Source organism: Lithobates pipiens, unplaced genomic scaffold, assembly GCF_037356315.1.
Source record: "Lithobates pipiens isolate NorthernLeopardFrog02 unplaced genomic scaffold, aLitPip1_a1.2 Scaffold_27, whole genome shotgun sequence".
NCBI classification, from domain to species: domain Eukaryota; kingdom Metazoa; phylum Chordata; class Amphibia; order Anura; family Ranidae; genus Lithobates; species Lithobates pipiens.
The window spans coordinates 41,319,086-41,346,714 of NW_027507788.1; the positions used below are offsets into that span (position 1 = coordinate 41,319,086).

At 42.8% G+C, this 27,629-nt stretch overlaps 1 protein-coding gene across 3 annotated transcripts in view; it reads right to left on the reverse strand.

Annotated features, from left to right (window-relative positions):
- The window catches only part of SCN4B (sodium voltage-gated channel beta subunit 4), a 127,356-nt gene extending 102,563 nt beyond the window's left edge, over positions 1-24,793 (reverse strand). The window contains exons 1-2 of one of the 3 annotated variants that reach the window (XM_077456870.1): positions 24,771-24,793; positions 22,552-22,648 (exon numbers count right to left, since the gene is read on the reverse strand). In XM_077456870.1, coding sequence (XP_077312996.1) covers positions 22,552-22,645 — 94 coding nt within the window. In that variant the 5' untranslated portion in view covers positions 22,646-22,648; positions 24,771-24,793. Of the gene's footprint in view, positions 1-22,551; positions 22,649-23,736; positions 23,959-24,770 lie in introns of those variants that run through there. The other 2 variants (XM_077456868.1, XM_077456869.1) reach the window with 2 other exon arrangements.
- Between the last annotated feature and the right edge of the window lie 2,836 nt (positions 24,794-27,629).

Consider the following 27,629-nt stretch of genomic DNA (forward strand, 5'->3'; position numbering starts at 1 on the left):
AACCTTGTTAATAAGATTCAGACCATATCAATGTTACCGCGCCTCTGTGGGATTCTCTGTGTTCTGTTTGCCCTTGAAAGTCTCCCTGTTTTACCAACAGTCATATGTTCCTTAGCACTACCACCATGGGAAGTAGCATAAATAATGAGTCATAATATTCAGCAAATAACTATTATAAGGAATAGATTCAGTATCTCACAAAAGTGAGTACGCCCCTCACATTTTTGTAAATATTTTATTATATCTTTTCATGTGACAACTTTGAAGAAATGACACTTTGCTACAATGTAAAGTAGTGAGTTTACAGCTTGTATAACAGTGTAAATTTGCTGTACCCTCAAAATAACTCAACACACAGCTATTAAAGTGTTACTAAACCCGCAACAGTAAAATCTGTCTGTATATGCAGCATAGCATTCTTGTTCTACTCACTGCGGAATGTAAGGGGTTAATCCAATGCATTGTTTAAAGGCTGTTTTGCACAATGCAGATCCTTCCCCTCCTGCAGTGTCTATCTGGGGAAAGCCAGCTAACACAGGCAGGGTAGCCAACCTGCACATGCTCAGTTGTGTCTTTTATGCTGGAAAGAATAATTAATTGTTCTCAGAGATAGCCAGGTCACATGATATTGACATCACACATGTGGGCATGTATACAGGAGGAAGAGAAAATCACCTGCTACCTGAACTCTCTGCACTGGAGAAAATCTGTAGTTTATCACTCACGTGGTATACAGATCATGCAAAAAGGAATATAGTGACAATATGTTAATGTCAAAAGAAGATTTATAAGCTGTAGGCACTGTGGGAGGGGGGCAGATAAACTATTTTCATATTACTGGGTTTAGTAACACTTTTTAATGTCTAAACCGCTGGCAACAAAAGTGAGTACACCCCTAAGTGAAAGTGTCCAAACTGGGCCCAATTAGCCATTTCCCTCCCCGATGTCATGTGACTCGTTAGTGTTACAAGGTCTCAGGTGTGTTAAATTTGGTGTTATCGCTCATACTGGTCAATGAAAGTGCAACATGGCACCTCATGGCAAGGACCTCTCTGAGGATATGAAAAAAAGCATTGTTGCTCTACATAAAAATGGCCTAGGCCTGTAAGAAGATTGCCTAGACCCTGAAACTGAGTTACAGCATGGTGGCCAAGACCATACAGCGGTTTAACAGGACAGGCTCCACTCAGAAAAGGCCTTGCCATAGTCAACCAAAGAAGTTGAGTGCACGTGCTCAGTTTCATATCCAGAGGTTGTCTTTGGGAAATATGAGTCCTGCCAGCATTGCTGCAGAGAAGGGGTTGGTGATGGGTAAGCCTGTCAGTGCTCACACCAAACGCCACACACTACATTAAATTGGTCTGCATGGCTGTCCTCCCAGAAGGAAGCTTCTTCTGAAGATGATGCACAAGAAAGCCCCCAAACAGTTTGCTGAAGACAAGCAGACTAAGGACATGGATTACTGGAACCATGTCCTGTGGTCTGATGAGACCAAAATAAACGTATTTGGTTCAGATGGTGTCAAGCGTGTGTGGCGGCAACCAGGTGAGGAGTACAAAGACAAGTGTGCCTTGCCTACAGTCAAGCATGGTGGTGGGAGTGTTATGGTCTGGGGCTGTATGAGTCCTGCCGGCACTGGGGAGCTACAGATCATTGAGGGAACAATGAATGCCAACATGTACTGTGACATACTGAAGCAGAGCATGATCCCCTTCCTTTGGATACTAGGCCACAGGACAGTATTCCAACATGATAATGACCCCAAAACACACCTCCAAGATGACCACTGCCTTGCTAAAGAAGCTAAGGGTAAAAGTGATGGACTGGCCATGCATGTCTCCAGACCCAAACCCTATTGAGCATCTGTGGGGCATCCTCAAATGGAAGGTGGAGGAATGCAAGATCTCTAACATCGATGTCACCTTGGAGGAGTGGAAGAGGACTCCAGTGGCAACCTGTGAAGCTCTGAACTCCATGCACAAGAGGGTTAAGGAAGTGCTGGAAAATAATGGTGGCCACACAAAATATTGACACTTTGGGCCCAATTTGGACATTATCACTTAGGGGTGTACCTACTTTTGCAGTTTAGACATTAATGGCTGTGTGTTGAGTTATTTTGAGGAGACAGCAAATGTACACTGATATACAAGCTGTACACTCACTACTTTACATTGTAGCAAAGTGTAATTTCTTCAGTGTTGTCACATGAAAAGATATAATAAAATATTTACAAAAATGTGAGGGGCATACACACTTTTGTGAGATACTGTGTATATATAATTTTTTATTTTTTTATGTCAGATTTTTATAGCCTCTCTTCTCTTTACCAAACTGCAAATGTAACTTCTTGTTTGTCCTGTGTGAAACTATTTCCACCATATTATATCTCCATTTTATAACTTGCATCCTGCTTCGAAGTAACTATGAAATCAATCTGATAAATATGCCACTTAAAGTTATACACATCATCGTTACTCCTAAAACTCAACTATGTATGTATTATAAAGAAAAGAAAATGTACAGAGGAAACCTCTTAGGGCTCCCACTCAAAACCTTCCTGTGTTTATCAGCAATGGATATTATAGCAGACCTTGAATATAAATCATAGTCTTATTCATAACTATTCTTTGAATTATAAAGGAAAATATAAGTTGACAAAAGCAATATTAAAGCTCCTTCTCACCACCCCCTGACATTTAGCAGTAACGGATGCTATGTTCTGTTGTTTCCACCATAAAAACAAATGGCTTCTACTGTGCCGCAATGTTTACCACGGGCATTTGATTGTCACCTTTGCGGTGATGTGTTGCTTTATCACCGCCAGTGTTAACCACTGAAAGCCCACCATACTGTGTCTGCAACCACATGCTTTACACATTGTTGTATCACAGAGCGGTGTTGCGATGCAGTGCCATGAATAGTTGGTATCATTTTCACCATGCCACAATTGTGTCAATGTGTATTAACATGGCCACTCAACAAGAAACAAACAGAGGGCACCAATCTGGGTGTCGCATAAAATACAAATTTATTAATACTGTGTAAATGGCAACTCACATTTGGGAGAACTACACTATATTACCAAAAGTATTGGGACACCTGCCTTTACACACGAGAACTTTAATGGCATCCCATGGGACTGTTTGGCCATTCTTCCAGAAGCGCATTTGCGAGGTCAGGCACTGATGTTGGATAAGAAGGCCTGGCTCGCAGTCTCCGCTCGAATTCATCCCAGGTGTTCTATCTGGTTGAGGTTCCATAGGCACGCTCCTAAACTTGTGGACAGCCTTCCTAGAAGAGCTGAAGCTGTTATAGCTGCAAAGAGTGGGCCAACTCAATATTGAACCCTATGGATGAAGACTGGGATGCCATTAAAGTTCATGTGCTTGTAAAGGCAGGTGTCCCGATACTTTTTGGCAATATAGTATATGTGCTCACAGCATAATGGGGCCACTGTGGTATCCCTGCATCCCGGAGAGTGTGCACATATCTCCCCCAAATGTGAGTTGTCATTTGCACATAATTAATACATTTGTTTATAAAACTGCAATGAACTCCGCGCCAAAAAAAATAAAATAAATTCTACAACCTAAAAAATATTCTAATACTGCTCCTCTGTAAAAGAGAATGATATACTCCTCATTTATGATTTAAATAGCATGTAGGGGGCACTAGTTAGCAAAAAAAGATTATCAACGTGATTATTCCCCTCTCATTAACAATCAAAGTTTTGCCACTCTTCACCAAATATCATGTGTAAAACTACCCATGATAAATTCACCATATGTAAAAAATATACAACATCTCACACATAATATGTGATAACAGCCATGTTATAATCACGTTGATAATCATTTTTTTGCTAACTAGCGCCCCCTACATGCTATTTAAATAAATTTGTATATATCTATATATACACAAAGTATTGGGACACCTAAATTTACATGCACATGATCTTTATTGGCATCCCAGTTTTAGTCTGTAGGGTTCAATATTGAGTTGGCCCTCCCTTTACAGCTATAACAGCTTCAGCTCTTCTGGGAAGGCTGTCCACAAGGTTTAGGAGTGTGTCTATGGGAATGTTTGACCATTCTTCCAGAAGTGCTTGTGAGGTCAGGCACCAATGTTGGGCAAGAAGTCCTGGCTTGCGGTCTGCACTCCAATTCCTCCCAAAGGTGTTCTAGCGGGTTTATGGAGTCCAAACTCGCTCATATATGTCTTTATGGACGTTGCTTTGTGCACTGGTGCGCAGTCATGTTAGGACAGGAAGGGTCCATCCCTAAACTGTTCCTTCAAAGTTGAGAGCATGAAATTGTCCAAAATATCTTGGTATATTGACACCTTAAGAGTTCCCTTCACTGGAACTAAGGAACCAAGCCCAATCCCTAAAAAACAACCACACACCATAATCCCCATCCACCAAATGATTTGGACCAGTGCACATAGCAAGGTCTATAAAGACATGGATGAGCACATTTTGGGGTGGAGGAACTTGACTGGCCTGCATAGAGTACTGAACTCAACCCAATAGAACACCTTTGGGATGAATGAGATCGGGGACTGCGAGCCAGGCCTTCTCGTCCAACATCACTGCCTGACCTCACAAATGCGCTTCAGGAACAATAGTCAAACATTCCCATAGACACACTCCTAAACCTTGTGCACAGCTTTCCCAGAAGAGCAGAAGCTGTTATAGCTGCAAAGATTGGGCTAACTCTATATTGAACCCTACGGACTAAGACTGGGATGTCACTAAAGTTCATGTGCGTGTAAAGGCATATGTCCCAATACTTTTGACAATATAGTGTATGTGGGCATGAGAGCTGTGCGTGTGAACATAAAGGACACCAGCCCCTGGTCATATATGTTCAAATAGAAGTGCAACAAAAAAACTCCAAGCTGCCAAACAGCAGATTTGAGTTGCGGGGATGTAATAAGTGTCACTCAAAACAAAACATAAAAGTAAAAATAACTTTATTGATACAATAAAAAACTTGAAAAGGATGAAACCAAATCCATATTATGGATCCTGATGAAGCACTTTATCTATGCGAAACACGTTGATCCGCAAAGCTCTGTAATCTTAATACTTGTACAGTATAATCAGGATATGGTTTTTGGTTTTAACCTTTTTCAGAGTTTTTATTGTGTCAATAAAGTTATTTGTAATATTATGTTTTGTGTGGAGTGACACTTTTTACATCCTCCCATTCCAATTTCCTGTTTGGAAGCTTGGAGGTTTTTTGTTTCACTTCTACTATTAAATTTGTATTTTATGCTGAGAAGTTCATTCTTAAGGGATCTATTTAAAAACATTTCTTTGACAAATGTCACATACTTTGTGTAAGAGATAAAAGCGGGGTTCCACCCTAAAGTGGAACTTCCGCTCAACGGTACCCCCCTGGTGTCACAGTTGGCACCTTCCAGGGGGGAGGGGGGTGCAGATACCTATCTAGAACAGGTATTTGCACCCAATTCCGGGCATAGACTCCCACGGGAGTCTATGCTGTTTCCTGTCTCGGCGCGCTGTCTGCTGGGACACACACGGGTCCCAAAGACAGCGCTGACCACTCCTATTGCGCAGTAGGGAACTGGGAAGTGAAGCCGCAATGCTTCACTTCCTGATTCCCTCACAGAGAATGGCGGCGGCAGCAGCCGAGAGATCATCCGGTCTCGGCTGCTGACATCGCTGGACTCTGGGACAGGTGTGTGTCCATTTATTAAAAGTCAGCAGCTGCAGTATTTATAGCTGCTGGCTTTTAATATTTTTTTTGTAGGTGGAATCCCTCTTTAATTCCTATGATCGTCAGCTCCATCTAGTGCCCAGAATGCGCCATCGTTTTCTAAACTGCCTCAAGGGGAAAATATAATACATTATGGCCACTAGATGGAGCTGATGATCATAGGCATAAATCTATTACAGAAAATACAGGAAAAATTCATGCAGCCTGCACAAATGTGTGACATTCGTCCAACAAATGTGTTATAAATAGGCCCCATAAAGTTTACATTAACACACTGTTACACTGTTTTACTTTTTAACATCTTTATAAATGACATTGGGTCTGGCATCAAAAGTAATATTTCTGTCTTTGCAGATGACACCAAGATATGCAGTGGAATAACGTCTTTACAGGATGTCTCCAATTTACAAGCCGACCTCAATACACTGTCTAATTGGGCGACTATGTGGCAGATGAGGTTTAATGTTGATAAATGTAAAGTTATGCACTTGGGGCCTAAGAATATGCATGCATCATACATGCTAGGGGGAGTACAACTGGGGGAATCCATAGTGGAGAAGGATCTGGGGGTTTTGGTAGACCATAAGCTCAATAACAACATGCAATGCCAAGCTGCTGTTTGCAAAGCGAGCAAAGTCCTTTCTTGTATTAAGAGAGGTATGGACTCCAGAGAAAGAGATATCATTTTGCCCCTGTTCAAATCATTAGTAAGACCTCACCTGGAATATGCCGTTCAGTTTTGGGCACCAGTTCTCAAAAAGGACATCGGGGAACTGGAGAAAGTGCAGAGAAGGGCAACCAAACTGATAAGAGGCATGGAGGAACTCAGCTATGAGGAGAGATTAGAGGAACTAAATTTATTCACTCTTGAGAAGAGGAGATTAAGGGGGGATATGATTAACATGTTCAAATATATTAGGGGTCCATATAGTGAACTTGGTGTTGAGTTGTTCTCTGTACGGTCAACCCAGAGGACACGGGGGCACTCTTTACGTCTAGAGGAAAAGAGATTTCAGCTTCAAGTACGGAAAGGTTTCTTCACAGTTAGAGCAGTGAAAATGTGGAATAGACTCCCACCAGAGGTGGTTCTGGCCAGTTCAGTAGATTGCTTTAAGAAAGGCTTGGATACTTTCCTGATGGTACATAATATAACTAGGTACTAACATAGGTAAAGTTGATCCAGGGAAAATCCGATCGCCTATTGGGGGATCAGGAAGGAATTTTTTTCCCCTGCTGTAGTAAATTGGAGCATGCTCTGCTGGGTTTTTTTTTCGCCTTCCTCTGGATCAATTGTGGGCATAAAATTGGGTATCTGGATTGTACGATTATTTTTTATTTTATTTATTTGTTTTTAAGGTTGAACTGGATGGACTTGTGTCTTTTTTCAACCTGGCTAACTATGTAACTATATGTAACTATGTAACTATGTAACACTGCTTCCTGAGACAGCATGGTGTCCGAAAAGGAAATAGATAATACTTTAACAAGTACGCAGTTATATAAGTGAAATGAAAGCTGCAAACACTTAAGAGAAAGTATCACTTCCAATAAACATATACAAAAATAATAAAAATAAAAATAATTACTGCGCTAAGTGAGCAATAGAAATAAAAAAAAAAATTAAAAAAAAAAAAACAGCTCATTATGGGATACACATATAGAAAAGCAAAGATAGAAATGGAGCTGGGCTTAAAAATAATAATAAATATATTAACCAAAGATCGATAAAGCACACGAAAAATGCAAATGCTGTGCATATATGTTGAAATTGCTCCCAACACCACAAAAGACTGTAGATGAGTCCATGATCTTAAACATGTGAAATCATAATATAACTTGTGAGAACATCTGTTTTGCAGACCCTGTGTTTACATGTAAATAACCGGAATTCATATGTAAATAGCGGCGGCATTACTAAGTAAATAGCTGCGGCCGGCAGCATTGATATGTAAATAAAGGTGGCATTCATATGTATATCATGCTCTCCTGCAGTGAGGAGATGATGTGCTGTAATCTCTAATAATCAATCAGTGAGCAGTATTACTGTACAGTAATCTCTAGCAACCAATTAACAAGCAGAAATCATTTGCTGTAACCTCTAGCAACTAATCAGTGAGCCGTAATGTGTGCTGTAACCTCTAGCAACCAGTCAGTAAGCAGTAATGATATGCTGTAACCGCTGGCAACCAATCGCAATTGCTGCCTGATCTGATACAGTGAACTGATTTGGAGTCTAACTGCTATTTATTATATGTCTCAGAGCAGGCAGAGAGTGAAACTGCATGGGGGGAGGGGCCCAAGAAAATGTTTGCCCAGGGTCTAATCAATATTAAAGATGGGCCTGGACAGCTCATATATGCTTGATGTAATGAAGCAGGAACACACAGCAAACAGCCAAGGGGACTCCCAACTAAATGTTTGAAATACAATGAATTGTAATACCATTCATATGTTATTATTATTATTTCAGGTATTTATATAGCGACGTCAATTTACGCATCGCTTTTACATATACATTGTACATTCACATCAGTCCCTACCCTCAAGGAGCTTACAATCTAAGGTCCCTAACTCACATTCATACATACTAGGGACAATTTAGACAGGATCCAATTAACCTACCAGCATGTCTTTGGAGTATATGTTAAACACAAATGAAAATTCTAAACTATAGAAAGTCCACAAAAAGTGTATCTGTGATGTGGTGCTCCTCAGATAAAATTCAACACCAAAAACTGTCATCAGCAGCCAAAGCAAAGAAGCACCTCTCCATAGTGCAGTAAAAGACTAAAATCACATTCAATAAATAAGCAAATACACTCACAATGGTTAAAAATGTATGTGCATATACACACACATACAGACCGGCAGGGACCTCTGATTCCGGGTACGTGGTGACGTCGACACGGGCCTCTTGCCGGTGCGTTTCGTCATCTAAGAAAGTCCTCTACGGGCGAATTTCATTTGATTGGGACTTTTTGTGGACTTTATATTGTTTTGTCATTTCAATTTGTGCTTAACATATGAAAGGTGTTACAATTTATTGTATTTTCACACATTTAGTTACAGCACAGCACTATTTTAAATTAAGTATGGTGTCAGAGAACAGCCCTTGTGAAATTGTGCTGATCATACTGTAATAATGTGGTACATTTCCAGAACGCAAAGAAAAGCAAGCTTGTTTTTGAAATTGATTAATGGAACATGGTTTTGCTGCAATAATACATGGAACAGAATCACATATCAGCTTCTCAGTGGCTTCCCTTGTGTTTTGGAAAGTGTGTATGTTGCATAAAGCTGAGCTCTCGCTTTTTATTAGGGATGGCAAAGAACCTCATGTTGGTGATATGACAAAATCCAGTATGTCTTAAAATCCACAGGGCCTGCTCGGGTTTGCACTCTTTCTCTCTCAACAACAGGCTGCATTTGACCCGTTTTGCCTGCAGAGTAAATGCATCTCAATAGGACCTGCTGTGTCCAGTCATATAAAGCACGTCAAACCCAGCATGAGAACCATCGTCCATATTGCACCAATGAACAAAGCAGGAATCTGCTAATGTGTGCTTCAAATACATGTCAAAACAGGAAAACAACCAAGGCCTTCATTTCCTTCTAGTGTAAAACTGCCAAAATACTGTATATGCAGTAAGTGCGATGCAAGGTAAAATGATAAAATGTCTTCTTGGGTTGCTAACATTCTAGCTGTGTGCTTCTTGTGGACTCCTTCAGAAGAACAGAAAGTGTCAAACCCAATACCTGGGAGGTACCACTGCTGAACATGACCCATTCTATATCTGCCTGGAGTTTGCCTGTTCTCTGTGTGCCCTTGTGAGTTTCCTCTGGGTACTCCGGTCTCCTCCCACACTCCAAAGATATGCTAGTAGGTTAATTGGCTCCTGTCTAAATTGGCCGTTGTATGTTTATGTATGAATGTGAGTTAGGGACCTTAGATTGTAAGCTCTTTGAGGGCAGGGAGTGATGTGAATGTACAATATATATGTAAAGTGTTGCGTTACTTGACAGTGCTATATAGGTACCGGTAATAAAAATTAAAATTAAAAATTCAAGTGAGAGGGGCTGCGCCATCACTGCCCTGCAACCACATGCGATGCACCTAGTTGCAACATGGTGGGTTGGCATTTTCAGGCTTCAAGATAGGCAGTGAGAAGGCAAAATATTGTCTTCTCATCGCCTGTGAAACAACTCTGAAAAGTGATCCACTACGGAGGGTGACAAGGGCTGCCTTAAAGTGGGGTACCACCTAGAAAAAAAAAAATTAACAGTCAGCAGCTACAAATACTGCAGCTGCTGACTTTTAATAATTGGACACTTACCTGTCCCAGGGTCCTACGATGCGGGGGAACGATGCCCACCCTCATTCCCCGCTACGTCATGTGTACTGTGGGCACCCGGCTGTGGCTTCACAGCCGGGCACCCACTGCGCATGCGCAAGCGGCGCAGGGCGCCGTGATACGCCGTACAGTCACCTGGGACATGTGACAGGTCCCTGGTGAATGTGCGGCGCGAGGGGAAGTGATTTCACCAGCCCGGGCAAGGAAGGCAGACTACGAGGGACCCCCTAGCAACAGGTATTTAGAGGTGAGTAAAAAAAATATTTTTGCCAATTATTATTATTTTTTTAAACTAATTTTAAGCAGCTTTTTATTTTTTGGTGGCAACACCACTTTAAGTATGAATGATCCTCAAAATAGTAACTTTTACTACCTTGGACAAGTGAGTAACTTGTCTTGGAGAAGTAAATCTGTGTTTTATTCAAGCAAAGCGCGGACGTTGGTGTGCGTTGTGTAGGAGCGGTGGGGGCAGTGCACTGTGAAAACTTTTTTTTTTTTTCAAAAAAGGACTATTCATTCAAGTCTCTGCACAGCAGCATATTGAGATGTGCTCCGGTGCTGTGACATGCGATGCTATGCGATACGCTGTGATGAGACGATGACTACACTGTTTTATCACAGCACATTGATGTGAACAGGTCCTATTCAATGTAAGGCTTTGTAACTGCTCTATGCATTCTGCCTGCTTGAGTAACATGGCCCAAAACACCACAGCCATCCTAATGTGAACCTGCCCTAATTAGATATACAGTGCCTTGAAAAAGTGTTCATACCCCTTTTTCCACATTTTGCCATGTTACAACCAAAAATGTACCGTAAATGTATTTTATTGGGATTTTATGTGACAGACCAACACAAAGTGTAACATAATTGTGAAGTGTAAGGAAGATGATAAATGGTTTTCAAAATGTTTTACAAATAAATATCTCAAAAGTGTGGTGTTCATTTGTGTTCAGCCCCCTTTACTCTGATACCCCCTAACTAAAATCTAGTGGAACCTATTGCCTTCAGAAGTCACCTAATTAGTACATAGAGTCCACCTGTGTGTAATTTAATCTCAGTATAAATTCAGCTGTTCTCAGGTGTTTGTTAGAGAACCTTAAGGCTGGGTTCACACCGCTGCGGGGGGAGAACCGGATGTGATTCGCACAGCAAATCACATCCGATCTCCGTAGCGCTGCGAGTTCAGCCATACAGATAGTATGGCTGAACTCGCAGCGGTCCCGCAGCAAACTCGCACGGGACCCTTTTTTGGGTCCGCAACGGAATCGGATCGCATGGGGGTTCACACCATGCGATCCGATTCCTGTGCGAGTCGGCAGATCGCACTGCGATATGCCGACGGATCTGGGGGTGTCATTAACATAACATTGACACCTCCAGCCGTCCGCATAGGGCAGTGTGAACTGCCGGCGGGAGGTATGCGATGCGGGAAAACGCCGCGGATTCGCGGCGTTCCCGCATCGCAGCAATGTGAACCTAGCCTAAAGAACAGCATCATGAAGGCCAATGAAAGAACATGGCATAACTGTAAAGCTACCAAGACATGGCCGTCCACCTAAACTCAAAGGCCGGGCAAGGAGAGCATTAATCAGAGAAGCAGCCAAGATGCCCATGAGGTAACTCTGGAGGAGCTGTAGAGATCCATAGCTTAGGTGGGAGAATCTGTCCACAGGACAACTATTAGTCGTGCACTCCACAAATCTGGCCTTTACGGAAGAGGTGCAAGAAGAAAGCCATTGTTGAAAGAAAGCCATAAGAATTTCCATTTGCGGTTTTTGAGAAGCCATATGGGGGACACAACAATCATGTGTAAAAACTACTTCCTGTAATGTGAACAAGAGCCTCGGCTTTCTGGGGACCTTCCTCATTGGCTTAAACAGTAGCTCCCGCTGCCGTCAGCCAGCCAGCCAATGAAGAGAGAGAGGGGACAGGGCTGAGCCACGGCTCTGTTTGTGAATGGACCGTGGCTTGGGAAGGAGCCTGTTTGGGTGCCCCCCATAGCAAGCAGCTTGGGAGGAGGAGGGGGGGCAAAGAGTGCTGACGAGGGGGACCTGAGAAGAGGAGGACTGGGCTCGCTGTACAAAACCATTGCACAGTGCACGTGAGTATGACATGTTTTTTTTTTTTTAAAGAAAGTCTTTAATATTACTTTAAGCTTGTCTCCACCCCCTCCACACAACTCACAGGAACAGAACTGAAGCTGTCAATATGCTGGAGATCCCACCCGTCCCCATTTTTCTCTTGGTGTCAGGAAAACTTGTCATAAATGACTCATGCTGATAGCAGAGGAATGAAGCAGCAGACAGAAATGACACTTAGGGGTTGATTTACTAAAGGCAGAAAGACTGTGCACTTTGCAAAGTTGAGAGCAAGAGCAGTTGCTCCAGAGCTTAGTAAATGAGCAAAAGCTCTGCTGACTTTTTTTTCCTTGCACCTGATTGGGTACTTTACGCAAAGTGAAGCTTTTACCTAATTTACTAAGCTTTGGAGCAACTGCACTTGCAGAGTGCACAGTCTATTTGCCTTTAGTAAATCAACCCCTTAGTGCTTTAAATTGAGTCAAGTAGACACTATAGATGGATATGCTTTTTTCATATTTCATGTCTGAGGTTTACAACCAGCTATTGTAACACATCACATCTGAGGGAAATATAACTGGTGTATGGTCAAATTAATATCTTATGTGTTATCAACTAAAACCACAAAAAATACATTTGCATGTGTCATCATAGCTCTAAACACTATGAACATACTTCCCAAAATTTTCAGATGGGAATGAGGGACACCTACTAGCAAACGTATGTAGGCATAGGACACGCCCCCTGCCACACCCCCTTAAAGGAGAATTAACCCCAAAAAAATTCAATAAATCCACACAGCCTTTTTTTTTACTACTACTATTTCTTTATGTTGCGTTTTAAAATGTACAAATGCAGCAATTTAGAGTTTGGATGAAAGGTTTAGCACTGGGGAACACTTTTTGAAAGATAAAAAGTGCATTTTATATAAAACTATATAGATCAGACCAAAATGAGGGACAAATGAGGGGGGGGGGGGGGGGGAGAGGGACAGAGGAACATTGCTCCAAATCAGGGACAGTTGGGAGCCATGTATGAACACTATTTAAAGCGGAGTTCCACCCACTTTTTTATCTGCACATCATCTGCTTCTGAAATAACCATAATAACTGCATTGGTCAATTTTTTTTATTTTATCTTTGCTTATGTAGCAGGGAGCTGGCTATCTTACCTGCAGTATCAAAAGACACTCTGCAACATTGTTGCAATTACACCGTTTCCCTCTAGTGCCAGCTGAGACTCTGTGTCATCACATCCTGTCAGCAGAGTGATTAGCATCAGGGAGCAAAGCATACAGGGAATTGTAGTTCCAGGACTCAAATTTCACATTCAGATTTACATGTATGGAACTACAAAAGACCAGCATGCTCTGAGGGCAGAAACTCCATTTTGATTTCCTGAGGAGAATTCAGACAGCACAGGCCAGAGGAAGAGATCAGACCTAAGGGAGAGATGCTGTCTCTCAGGTGATTTCACAGCACGATTTAGGCCTCCACCACCATTCAGGACATCCAGCCTGAGTGAGGGGAATCCCAGGTGCACATCCAGACACACCTGTATCGACTGTGAAGCGTTCCAGTGTGAGGTGACTGGTCCGGTCACCAGGAGAGCCTGCTGTTCCAGGACATTTGTTTGGGCCTTGGCCGCAGGATTGGGTGAGGGGGCTTTTGCCCATTTGCAGGAAACAGGGACACTGCACCACAGAAGAAGTTAAATGGACACTTTATACAGACATCTTGCTGACACTTGTAGTTCCACAGGGCTAAACGATAAGGTTATCCATTCCCAGGGACACTGTATACAGACACCATTGTCCTCTCACCTTGCTGAGAGAGATCTTGCCTGCTTCATTTGATAATCTGGGCCAGTTGTGTTGTTTGGCCCTGCTATTCAGGAGTTTAAGTGCACCAACGAAAGTGGCTAGCTGAAGATACAAAGTTTTATCTTTTCTTCAAAAGGGCCGAGGCTACTAGTGCCATACGGGGTCTGTATATGCATTGGATGTGTGTGGACAGCTTATCTAGAAAGTTAAGCCATTACATATTTATTTGAATAAAGAATTTACAGTTGGGGCGTCTGGTGTCTGAGGACAGAAGAGACCTGACACAAAGAGGGCCCTTCCTCTGCTCTCCTCCTGCCTGGACTCATAGAGCCAACCTAAATGTCCGTGCAAAACACTGCAAAAAATATAAAGTGCAAACTTCTAGTGGCCCAATATAACACATATAAAGTGCTGGTGATAATAATTGCAATGATAATAATGTCAGTTCAAATGAATTGAAAATGTGCAAACTTAAAGTGACCAAGGATATCACAAATAAAGTGCTGGTGCTGATAGGTTTTTCTTGTAGCGCATTGCTGGTGATAGGTGATTTTCTTACCTTTTCCATAATTAAATGGATGGGTGTCCCCTTACCTTACTGCTGTAAGGTTACATCATGAAAATAGGTCTTGTGTGTCCCCAGAAGGGGCATCCCCAAAATGGTCTCACGGGTATCTGGTCATTTGGTGTCCCTTTAAGTTCACTTGGAGCGAGTATGTAGTCTCCCTTTTACAATCGCTGGAGTAGGTGAACCTCCTGTCAGTGTGTATTATAACCCTCTTACCAAGCTACTTGGGAAGAAAATCACCTATCACCAGCATTGCACTACAGAAAAACCTATCAGCACCAGCACTTTATTTGTGATATCCTTGGTCACTTTAAGTTTGCACATTTTCAAATTGTTTGCACGGACATTATTATCATTGCAATTATTATCACCAGCACTTTATATGTGTTATATTGGGCCACTAGAAGTTTGCACTTTATATTTTTTGCAATGTTTTGCACAGACATTTATGTTGATCTTTTTATGGAATTTTTTCATGATTTACTGTAATCAAATGCTCCTCAATAACATTTATAGAAAAGGGCAATAATATTTATTAGCACTTTATATATTTTGGAATAATATTTGAAAACATTTTTATGTTATTTTTGATCATCTCTGCACTAGAAGAGGTACTTTCATATAGATAGATCGGGACCTCTTTTATCCAATCTTCAGATATATTAGGAAATACTACAGTCATTTTATTCATTATTTATATACAGTGGTGTGAAAAAGTGTTTGCCCCCTTCCTCATTTCCTGTTCCTTTGCATGTTTGTCACACTTAAGTGTTTCGGAACATCAAACCAATTTAAACAATAGTCAAGGACAACACAAGTAAACACAAAATGCAATTTGTAAATGAAGGTGTTTATTATTAAAGGTGAAAAAAAATCCAAACCATCATGGCCCTGTGTGAAAAAGTGATTGCCCCCCTTGTTAAAACATACTATAACTGTGGTTGTCCACACCTGAGTTCAATTTCTCTAGCCACACCCAGGCCTGATTATTGCCACACCTGTTCACAATCAAGGCATCACTTAAATAGGAGCTGCTTGACACAGTAAGGTCCACCAGAAGATCCTTAAAAGCTACACATCATGCCGAGACCCAAAGAAATTCAGGAACAATTGAGAAAGAAAGTAATTGAGATCTATCAGTCCGGAAAGGGTTATAAAGCCATTTCCAAAGCTTTGGGAATCCAGCGAACCACAGTGAGTGCCATTATCCACAAATGGCGAAGACATGGAACAGTGGTGAACCTTCCCAGGAGTGGCCGGCCGCCCAAAATTACCCCAAGAGCGCAGCGACGACTCATCCAAGAGGTCACAAAAGACCCCACAACAACGTCCAAGGAACTGCAGGCCTCACTTGCCTCAGTTAAGGTCAGCGTTCATGCCTCCACCATCAGGAAAAGACTGGGCAAAAATGGCCTGCATGGCAGAGTTCCAAGGAGAAAACCACTGCTGAGCAAAAAGAACATCAAAGCTCGTCTCAATTTCTCCACAACACATCTTGATGATCCCCAAGACTTTTGGGACAACATTCTGTGGACCGATGAGACAAAAGTGGAACTCTTTGGAAGGTGTGTGTCCAAGTATATCTGGCGTAGAAGGAACACTGCATTTCATAAAAAGAACATTATACCAACAGTAAAATATGGTGGTGGTAGTGTGATGGTCTGGGGCTGTTTTACTGCTTCAGGACCTGGAAGACTTGCCGTGATAAAAGGAACTATGAATTCTGCTGTCTACCAAGAGATCCTGAAGGAGAATGTCCGACCATCTGTTCGTGTACTCAAGCTGAAACGAACTTGGGTTCTGCAGCAGGACAATGATCCTAAACACACCAGCAAGTCCACCACCGAATGGCTGAAGAAAAACAAAATGAAGACTTTGGAGTGGCCTAGCCAAAGTCCTGACCTGAATCCTATTGAGATGTTGTGGTATGACCTTAAAAAGGCCGTTCATGCTCGAAAACCCTCTAATGTAACTGAATTAGGACAATTCTGCAAAGATGAGTGGGCCAAAATTCCTCCAGGACGCTGTAAAAGCCTCATTGCACGTTATCGCAAACGCTTGGTTGCAGTTGTTGCTGCTAAGGGTGGCCCAACCAGTTATTAGGTTTAGGGGGCAATCACTTTTTCACACAGGGCCATGATGGTTTGGATTTTTTTTCACCTTTAATAATAAACACCTTCATTTACAAATTGCATTTTGTGTTTACTTGTGTTGTCCTTGACTATTGTTTAAATTGGTTTGATGTTCCGAAACACTTAAGTGTGACAAACATGCAAAGGAACAGGAAATGAGGAAGGGGGCAAACACTTTTTCACACCACTGTATACTTCTGCTTGTGTCAAATAGCCTCATATTTCCTCACTCCCACTTATATAGCGCAGCACTACTCTATTCATTGATCTAGTGCAGGGGTGCCCAATCAGTGGCCCGCGGAGCCCTCTGATGTGGCCCTCTGATGTGGCCCGCGACCTCCTGCTCTGGGATAGAAAAGAAAGAAGACTATTATTAAAGCTCAGTTTATTACTAAAATCACAGTGTATATATGGGCATATCATTTCTGCAGTGGTTACTGGGCTGCTTTCAAACTGATCCGCAGGTGCAGAGCCATAGACTTCTATTATTACCTACAAGTTTGGTGAGCTTTCTGAAAGTGCACCAAACCTGCAGAATATAATAAAAATCTATTGCAAACTGCAGGACAGCCAATAGGTACACTGCGTTGCACACGTGGTGTGGGTAAACCGCAGCGCATCAGTGTGAAAGCAGCCTTGGACCCCTTTCACACAGTCAGTCCGACAGTCCGACCAATTGGACCCTCCATTCACCTCTAACTAGTGGCAGACATAAACCGACTTGTGTTCTACCTCCAATACGATCTGCTGAAAAGTATCATGGGCTGCGCCTGTGTCCGCTCTGCAAATGCAGAGTGGACACTGACATGCCATCCACCCGCTCCGCTCATTGTGGCCTGCGACTGGTTACCAAGTCGCTTAAGTGGCCCTCGCTCTTCAAAAGGTTGGGCACCCCTGATCTAGTGCCTTATGTTATCTCCTGGATTCTCTCTCTTCTCTCCCTTATGGACAGCCTGTGAATTTCAGCACTACAGTTTCTGTCCTCTCTAGCTGAGCCAAGACATACAATTAGACTCCGTTCACATTAGCGCATCTCCAAAGTTGCACAATTTGCAGTGTGACTTTGATGCAGCTTTCGGTGCGGCTTCACTCCAACTTAAGACTCAATGGGATTGATTTACTAAAGGCAAATAGACTGTGCACTTTGTAAGTTGCTCCAGAGCTTAGTAAATTAAGTGAAGCTTCACTTTGCAAACAATATCCAATCACATGCAAGGAAAATAAAAAAACTGCTTGCACATGATTGGATGATGGAAGTCAGCAGAGCTCCCCCTCATTTACTAAGCACTGGAGCAACTGCAGAGATGCAACTGCACTTGCAAAGTGCACAGTCTATTTGCCTTTAGTAAATCAACCCCACTGGATCGAATTTGCCTAAAAAGTCACATCAAAGCAGTGCAGGTACCTTTTCAAAGTCACTTTAACTTTGAGTCACACTGATTGGAACAGTTGCCATTGAAAAAATGAAGTGTGACTTGTCATGCAACTTTTTTGCCCAGAATTGCATGACAATTCACACAAGTGTGAATGGAGCTTCAAGGCTGGAAATGTTCATATTTTAATAGCAGAAAGTGACATACACGGGTTGATTTTATAATACTGCAGAGTGCAAAATCTGGTGCAGTTGCGAATGGCAGCCAATCAGCTTCTAACTTCCGCTTGTTCAATTAAGCTTTGACCAAACAAAAAAAATGGAAGTTGATTGGTTTCTCTGCAGAGCTGCGCCAGATTTGTCACTCTCCCGTTTTAGTAAATGAACTTCATAGTGTTTGAGACCAAGGAGACGGGCAGAATTTCCAATACAGAAGTGACTGCTCTGGGCTTCAACAAAATGGCAGCCTCCAGCAAGAAGAAACAGGAGCGATGCTGGAGGCAATTTACAGCACACATTCATTTTGGTGGCATAATTATTAATGTGGAATGCTTTTTTTTTTTTTGTTAAAGGACATTAATTGTTATCAAACTGTTATGAGAAAAGTTCTACTTTAAAAAGAACAAACTTAGGTGGATCTGCAACATAATTAACAAGCAAAACTGACTGTTTTAGAGCTCATTTTTTATTTTTTTTTTAAGTTCATACACCTCTTCTGAGGCTGTAGCTGTGTAGCAGAAAAAAGACATTGCTGAATGTATAGATGAAGTATGTACAAAATCATTTCAACCATACTTCAGCAATATCAATTTTTCTTTCTCAGAAGAGGTGTATGGGCTATTTTTGAAGCTTCATGATGCAACTAAATGAACATTTTAGCTTTAAAGTGTTACTAAACCCAGGACCCTTCATTCACTATATCCGGTCTGCCACAGTACACAGAACATGGAAATGCAATTATTTTCATAAATATAAACTGCTAAATACCTTTTCTCATCAGCATTATACAGCAGTCTTGTGACTTCTATCAGTGTCTGGTTAAAGCTTGTAGGAGGAGTTTTCATTCTCTCCTGATTGTCCTATGAGGCTGCAGGACCCCTGACCCTCTGTCTGGTCAGTGCTAATTGGCCCTGTGCTGATCACATGCTCCCTCCAAAACAAAACAAACAAAAAAAAAACTCTCTAATGCCAAGTACACAGGACCGGACTTTCTGGCAGACTAGGTCCGACGTTTTTCCTGATGGACTTTCCGAACACACGAATGGACTAAGTCCGTTCGTTTTGAACGTGATGACGTAAGACGTGACTAAAAAAAGGAATTTCAATAGCCAGTAGCCAATAGCTTCCCTTGCGTCGTATTTGGTCCGTCGGACCAGCATACAGACAAACGGAAAGTCCGGTCGTGTGTACGCGGCATTACAATACACACCAGACTGAAGATAGTACAGAGCCTTTGAGAGCCTCAAGGGCTCTGTACTATCAAGAGATGGATTGGAGACTGTGGAAGAACGGGAGGATCAGAGAAGACAGGATAAAACAGACTTTTTACACAATGAACCCCTTAGGTTCCACAGTGAGTAGAACAAGCATGCTTTACTGTATATACACACTGATTTTACTGTTGTGGGTTTAGTTACACCTTAATGAGTTGAGCTGTAATGAAAGCAGGCCTGTATAGCTATGCAGAGTGAAATGCATACATGAGTACTAAAGTCCCATTCATTACATAAAATTTTATAAAAGAGCATTAACCCCCCTAGCGGTAATCCCGAGTCTGGCTCGGGTTGAGATTTTAATTACAGGAGCGGTAACCCCGAGCCAGACTCGGGATCGCTTCGCTCGATGCAAGGGAGGACACAGGGAGAGTTACTCACCTTGTCCCCTGGATCCAGCGATGTCCGCCGCGCTGTGTGATCGAGCCGTCCTGCGCTCGATTCACAGTGCCGAATGCCGCCGAGCTCCGTTCCCTGCGACGTTACGGCGCACGGGAGCGGAGAACGGCGGCAAATTCAAAAAAGTAAAAGTACACAAAACACACACAGCACTGTAATCTTACAGATTACAGTGCTGTATTAAAAAATACACACACCCTTTGTCCCTAGTGGTCTGTGCAATGCCCTGCATGCACTTTTATTTTATAAATACTGTTTTTTTCTGCCTGAAATTTGGAGATTGTCCATAGCAACCAAAAAGTGTCCCTTTTTCAGTGTTTTAGGATTTGATTACATTATTGAATATTTTTTATTATTCTTTATTATATTATAAACTTTATCATACCCGGGATGTCTGCTAGACTCTGGTTTGAACAGATTTAAGAGCGTTATTCCTAAGAATTACAGGACTACAAAATAAAACGCCAGATTTCCATGCAAAATAATTGTACCGCTTTCAGCACCTTATTCCACACTGAATCATACCGCCAGGGAGGTTAATCACTGACATAGAACATTGGATTAGTGTTATTAAAATATTCGTTCTTACTTTGAAAATGTGTGCACATCCTTAATTAGTAGCTGCAGCTGCTGTTTTTTGACTCTTCTTAACTGCCATAGGAGGGTGGGGGAGGGGTGTGAGTGTTACCTCAATTTTCTATGGATTCCAAAGTAAGAGAACACATCCCTGGACTCCCTTTAGACATACACTATATTACCAAAAGTATAGGGACATCTGTTTTTACACACACATGAACTTTAATGGTATCCCAGTCTTAATCCGTAGAGTTAAATATTGAGTTGGCCCACCCTTTGCAGCTATAACAGCTTCAATTCTTCTGGGAAGGCTGTCCACAAGGTTTAGGAGTGTGTCTATGGGAATGTTTGACCATTCTTCCAGAAGTGTATTGTGAGGTCAGGCACTGATGTTGGAGGAGAAGGCCTGGCTTGTGGTCTCCTCTCTAATTCATCCCAAAGGTGTTCTATCTGGTTAAGTTCAGGACTCTGTGCAGGCCAGTTAACTTCCTCCACCCCAAACTCGCTCACCCGTGTCTTTATGGACCTTGCTTGCCTTGCAAGTGCAGTTTCTCCAGAGTATAGTAAATGAGGTAAATCTTCACTTTGCAAAGAATACCAGATCATATGCAAGGAAAATTTCTAAAAATGCATTTTTGCTTGCACACGATTGGATTATGGAAGTCAGCTGAGATTTTGCTCATTTAAGTGGTAATAAACTCTGTTACACCACTTGTACCTACAGGTAAGCCTATAATAAGGCTTACCTGCAGGTACTGTGAATATCGCCTAAACTTGCACCGTTTAGGAGATATTCAGAGTTCATGCAGCCAATGACATCATCAGAAGCTGCGAACCTGGAAGGACAACCGGGGTAAGATGTCAGACCTCTAAGCAGTGACATCGCGGCACTGGAGGGCTCAATTCTAAGGAAAGTTTCTCATAGTGTACTAGTATGTGATGCATACTAGCACATTATGACATTGTCTTGAAGCTGTTTTTTTTTTTTTTAATCACATGCAGTTTACTACCGCTTTTAAGTTCTGGAGCAACTGCACTTGAAGATTGCAAAGTTCACAGTCTATTTGCCTTTAGTAAATCATCCCCTAAATGTGTTGATGGGGGAATCTAGCATTTTTCTTTCTGTGGTCGAAAGAGAGAAAATTGGTAATGTATGGCCTGTCTATCACTATCCCCCCCCCCCCCCCCCCCAAACCTGACAAAGCTTCCATCTAAAGGTATCTCATTTGCTCCTTCATGCAAAAAATTGGCACAGCTGATGTAATACTGGCCAGATCACCAGGTGAAAGCAGAGGGGGAAAAAGCCTACAAAAAGAAAACAAATTCAGCCACCACATCTAAGTGTTGATAAGCTGCAATGTATTACATATTTGGTTTTAGGTTTAATACAACTTTAATGGATGCAGTGCATGCAGGAAGAATCAAACTTCTAATTATTACTTTTGTGTGATTTGTGTATATAGCTCAACACCAGAAAATAGATTTTAGGATATTAGAAGGGCATGCAGTAGATGGAGCATGGTCGGGGGGGATTCATGTAGGGATCCCTATGATAAAGAACAGAAGTGGCCTGTTGCTGACTCAGCCTGCAGATACCGGTGCTGAGTCATGGACAGAGAATCCAATTTTGTGTTTTGTAGTAGTATATCTCTCATATGATCCAATGCATAGCCCTGTATCCTTATAGTTCTCACCACACCCTGGCTCTCTCTTATCCCTGCAGTACCTCTGCAGTCTTTTTGGCTGGCATTAAGTTTTCCTTGTGTGTGTAAGGCGGTGAAGGTGGTGGTGAAGGTGGTGGTGGTGGGGGGGTTACTATTGTCACGCTTCTCTAAATTTAGATTCCCAAAGTGCAGCTAATCACAGGATAGATAAAGCTAGAAGCGCACTCCTCATAGGAGAAATCCACTGAAACTGCAGAAGCATGCAACTTTCCTACCGTCTCCTCCGTCCACAGCAGATAGGGAATTGTTGCTAAGCAGTAGAGAAAGCTCATTTATCAGCTCACTCACCCAGGATGACGATGAAGAGCCATGAATGCCGGTGACACCGCGGGCCGCGGATATCAGAGGAGACGTCTCCGAGCCAAGGGGGTCCCAGCTGCATTTTCTGGAGGAGAGACATAAAGAGCACTGATTACCATGGAAGCTTTCTTCATAGGTGACCACAACAGAAGCCTTCTTCATAGGTGACCCCAACAGACGCTTTCCTTATAGGTGACCACTATAGAAACCTTCTTCATAGGTGACCACAATAGAAGCCTTCTTCATAGGTGACCCTAACAGAAGCTTTCTTCATAGTGACCACAATAAAAGCCTTCTTCATAGGTAACCTCAACAGAAGCTCTCTTCATAGGTGACCCCAATAGAAGCTTTCCGTAGATGTGACCCCAACAGAAGCTTTCCTTATAGGTGACCTCAATAGGAGCATACTTCATAGGTGACCACAACAGAAGCCTTCTTCATAGGTGACCCCAATAGAAGCTTTCCTTATATGTGACCCCAACAGAAGCTTTCCTTATAGGTGACCCCAATAGGAGCATTCTTCACAGGTGACCACAATAGAAGCCTTCTTAGTAGGTGACCACAATAGAAGCCTTCTTCATAGGTGACCCCAATAGAAGCCTTCTTCATAGGTGACCCCAACAGAAGCTTTCCTTTTAGGTGACCCCAAAAGAAGCTTTCCTTATAGGTGACCCCAACAGAAGCTTTCCTTATAGGTGACCCCCAACAGGAGCTTTCCTTATAGGTAACCACAACAGAAGATTTCCTTATAGGTGACCCCAATAGAAGCCTTCTTCATAGATGACCACAATAGAAGCCTTCTTCATAGGTGACCACAATAGAAGCCTTCTTCATAGGTAACCATAATAGAAGCATTCTTTATAGGTGACCACAATAGAAGCCTTCTTCATAGGTGACCCCAACAGAAGCTTTCCTTATAGGTGACCACAACAGAAGATTTCCTTATAGGTGACCCCAATAGAAGCCTTCTTCATAGGTAACCATAATAGAAGCTTTCCTTATAGGTGACCACAATAGAAGCCTTCTTCATAGGTGACCCCCAACAGAAGCTTTTCTTATAGGTGACCCCAATAGAAGCCTTCTTCATAGGTGACCCACCCCTAGACACTTTCAATGAGTGTTTGTGAGCCTGCCCTGAGGTGACCCCCCCCCCCCTATGTTTCTTCTCCCTACCTGTGTCCCCAGTCAGCAGCCTGTGCTGTGATGTTGTCCCCTCAGTGATCTCCTCTTACCTCTCCCCTCTGGTCTCCTTCCTTCCCATGTGCACACACTCACTTCTGCTGACTTCTCAGCACTGCAGTTCCAATGTGGGCGGGGCCAGCGGCAGACCCCGCCCCGTGGCAGCTGTCTGCAGATCGCCGGTGTGATGAGTGCAGGGAGCTCCCTCCATCATTACAAAGCGCAGGGTGACAGCATGCCGCACTTCTACTACAATGACACATGTGCGATCCCCAGCCCTGCACAGCCCCGCCTGTCACCATACTGATACATACTCAGCATGGGAGGAGGGATGGAATCAGATTGCACAGTCGGGATGGAGGGGGTTAACTGCTTCGTGTAAGATCGGCGATGTGTGTATGGAGAGAAGTTTTGTGAGATGAGATGTGGAGGGCAGAGGGGGGAGGAGGAGGGGGTAGAGGGACACATAGGGGGGGGGGGGGGGGGGAGTCCTGGAGTCAGATAAGGAAAGTGACACTAGAAAGGTTAGATGAAGAAAATCATATAGAGCAGAGATGACATCAGGGAGACTTTGGGAGGACTGTGCTGGAGGACTGCAGAGAGGACAGGATCCCTCCAGAGGGAGAGCCTGGGGAGGACAGATCTACAGACATATTGGAGGAAATGCAGCAGAGGAGAGATGAAGGATCACACCAGTGAGTACACAAGATCTATACTGCAAAATCTCATTCAGGGAAACTTTAAATTGCAGGCAGCACAGGAAAGATGAAGCAGCACACCCCTGCAGCAGGACTAGCCTGGGGAGGACAGATCCAGACAACTTCAAATTGGAGGTAGCACAGAAGAGTTGAAGGATCACACCAGTGCAGCAGGACTAGCCTGGGGAGGACAGATCCAGAGAACTTTGAATAGAAGGCAGCACAGAAGAGATTAAGGATCCTACCAGTGAGTGCAGCAGGACTAGCCTAGAAAAGCAGATCCAAAGAACTTTAAATTAGAGGCAGCCCAGGAAAGATGAAGGATCCTACCAGTGCAGCAGGACTAGCCTGGAAAAGCAGATCCAGAGAACTTTGGATGGAAGGCAGCACAGAAGAGATGAAGGATCCTACCAGTGAGTACAGCAGGACTAGCTTGGGGAGGACAGATCCAAAGAACTGAACTGAAATGCAGCACTGGAGACGTGAAGGATCACACAAGTAATTATAGCAGGGCTAGCCTGAAAAAAAAAAAACTGATCCAGAGAACTTTAAATTAGAGGCAGCACATGAGATGTAAATTATTCTACCAGTGCAGCAGGGCTAGTCTAGGGAGGACAGACCCAGGGAACTTTGGATGAATGACACCACAGGAGACATGAAGGATCCCACCAGTAAATACAGCAGGGATAGACTAAGCAAAGATGTGAATGACCCCACCAGTACAGCAGGGCTAGACTAAGAAAAGATGCGAATGATCCCACCAGTACAGCAATGCTAGACTAAGAAAAGATGTCAATGATCCCACCAGTACAGCAATGCTAGACTAAGAAAAGATGTGAATGATCCCACCAGTACAGCAATTCTAGACAAAGAAAAGATGTGAATGATCCCACCAGTACAGCAATTCTAGACAAAGAAAAGATGTGAATGATCCCACCAGTACAGCAGGGCTAGACTAAGAAAAGATGTGAATGATCCCACCAGTACAGCAATTCTAGACAAAGAAAAAGATGTGAATGATCCCACCAGTACAGCAGGGCTAGATTGGGGAGAACAGATCGGAGAAACTTTCAGTTAGATGCAGTACAGGAGATGTGAATGATTCCCGCAGTATGCAGCTAGCCCTGGGTGTACAGAACCAGGAGACTTTAAAAGCAGCACAGGGGAGATGAAGGATCTCACCAGCACAGGAGGGCTATCCTGGGATGGACATAACCAGAGAACTTTCTATTAATGGCACACAAGAGATGTGAAGGATCCCACCAGTACAGCAGGGTAAATCCCTGTACACACGATCAGAAAATCAAACACAAAATACTGCTTTCAAAACGATCGTACGCTAATCTTATCTGATCGTTAGTACACAGCTTTCTTTCAAATTATAAGAAAGGAAAAACGTGAAAACTGTTCTTATATGATACCAGATCATATGATTTTCATTTAATCAGTACAGTTCAGTTTTTGTCCAAAAATACAATACAAATACATTACCTCACTTCCAAGTTTTTATTCTGTTGTACAAGAATTTTCACACTTTAGTAACCTATTCATTTTCGATGTGGAGACTAGCATGCAAAATAAAAAGGACGATCATTCTTTCGATAATCTCATTGTGTGTACTAGGCTTTAGCCTGGGCGGAAAAAAAAATGGATCCAGGGAACTTTGTGTGAAAATCAGCACAGGGGATGTGAAGATCTTACCAATATAAAGCAGAATACCTGGGGAAAACAGATTCAGGGAATCTTTAAATTCAGGGCATCACAGGAGATGTGAAAGATTTTCCCATTATACAGCAGGGTAGCCTTGGGTGAACAGACTCAGGAAACTTTAGGGCATCAAAATAGATGCAGTAGGGTTAGGCTCCAGGGGACCAACCCTGAACACTTTTAATTAAAGGCAACACAGTAAATGTGAATTATCGTACCACAAGCCTGGGCTATCCTGGGGAAACACCAGATATAGGGAGCTTTGGGTGAAAGGCAGAACAGGAGAGATGAAGGTTGCCACCAAGCTAGCCCTGGGTGAGGAGACTCAGGGAACACTAAGGGCAGTAGAGGAGATGCAGAACAGCTAGTTTGTGGAGGACAGACCCAGAAAACTTTTAAGTAAAAGCAGCAGAAGAGATATGAAGTATCCTCCCAGAACAGCAGGACTAGTCTGGAAAAGAACAGATCCAGAGAACTTTAGATGAAAGGCAGCCTTGGAGAGGTGAAAGATCCCTCCAGTACAACAGGGCTATACTGGGCTGGATAGAGCTAAGAGATCTGGGGCCATAAGGGCAGCTCAGGATGTGTAAAGGATCCTACTAGTACAGAAAGGCAATCCTGAGATGAACAGACCCATGACGTTTTCAATGAAAGGACATTACAGAAAATGTAAAGATCTCACCAGTACAGCAGGGCTAGCTTTGTGTGAACAGACCCAGGAAGCTTTAAATTGAAAGCAGCAGAGGAGAAATTGAATTGATAGGCTGCAATGAACAAACCCAAGAAACATTAAATGAAATGCAGCAAACGTGATGCAGTAGGTCTAAGCTGCAATGGACGGACTCAGGAAACTTTAAATTAAAGGCAGCAGAGGAGAAGCAGCAGGCCTAGGCTGCAATGAACATACCCAGGAAACTTTAAAATTAAAGAATAACTAAAGTCAAAACTTTTCTTTTAGGTTTGGATAGAGTAGAGAGGGGTTAGTTCATCTGTCAGTTTTTATTGCTCTCTGTGTCCCCATTATGGAGATTCACCCTCTATATTTGTCCTGTTTACCATTATCATTGAAAGTAAAATGGCACATTTTAGGTTGTTCCCAGAGAAGTAATAAGGGGAAAATATTCCAATGGAGACACTAGTTCAGGTGACCTGGGGGTCCCAGAGGAATTACCTTAATTTGCAGGGATTTCTTCTCATTTACTGTTTGGCTATGGGGCAGGAAGTGAACGGAAATCTTCACAATAGGACAGATAGTGAAATAAATCTGACAGGGGTTATAACCCTCCTTTACGTGGGGCTGATATCTATTTCCCTCTGCCCTAGGTAAAGAATTGCTTCTAGGCCGGGTCAGCTCCCTACAGATGCCAGTTGTCCGATTCCCAGGGGGCCTAGGTTTGGCAAGCTGTGGGAGGGGGTCTGATGGAGGCCTCTCAGGCCCCCCCTCTCCCGCATGATCCAACAGGGTCACCGGGTAGCTGAGTT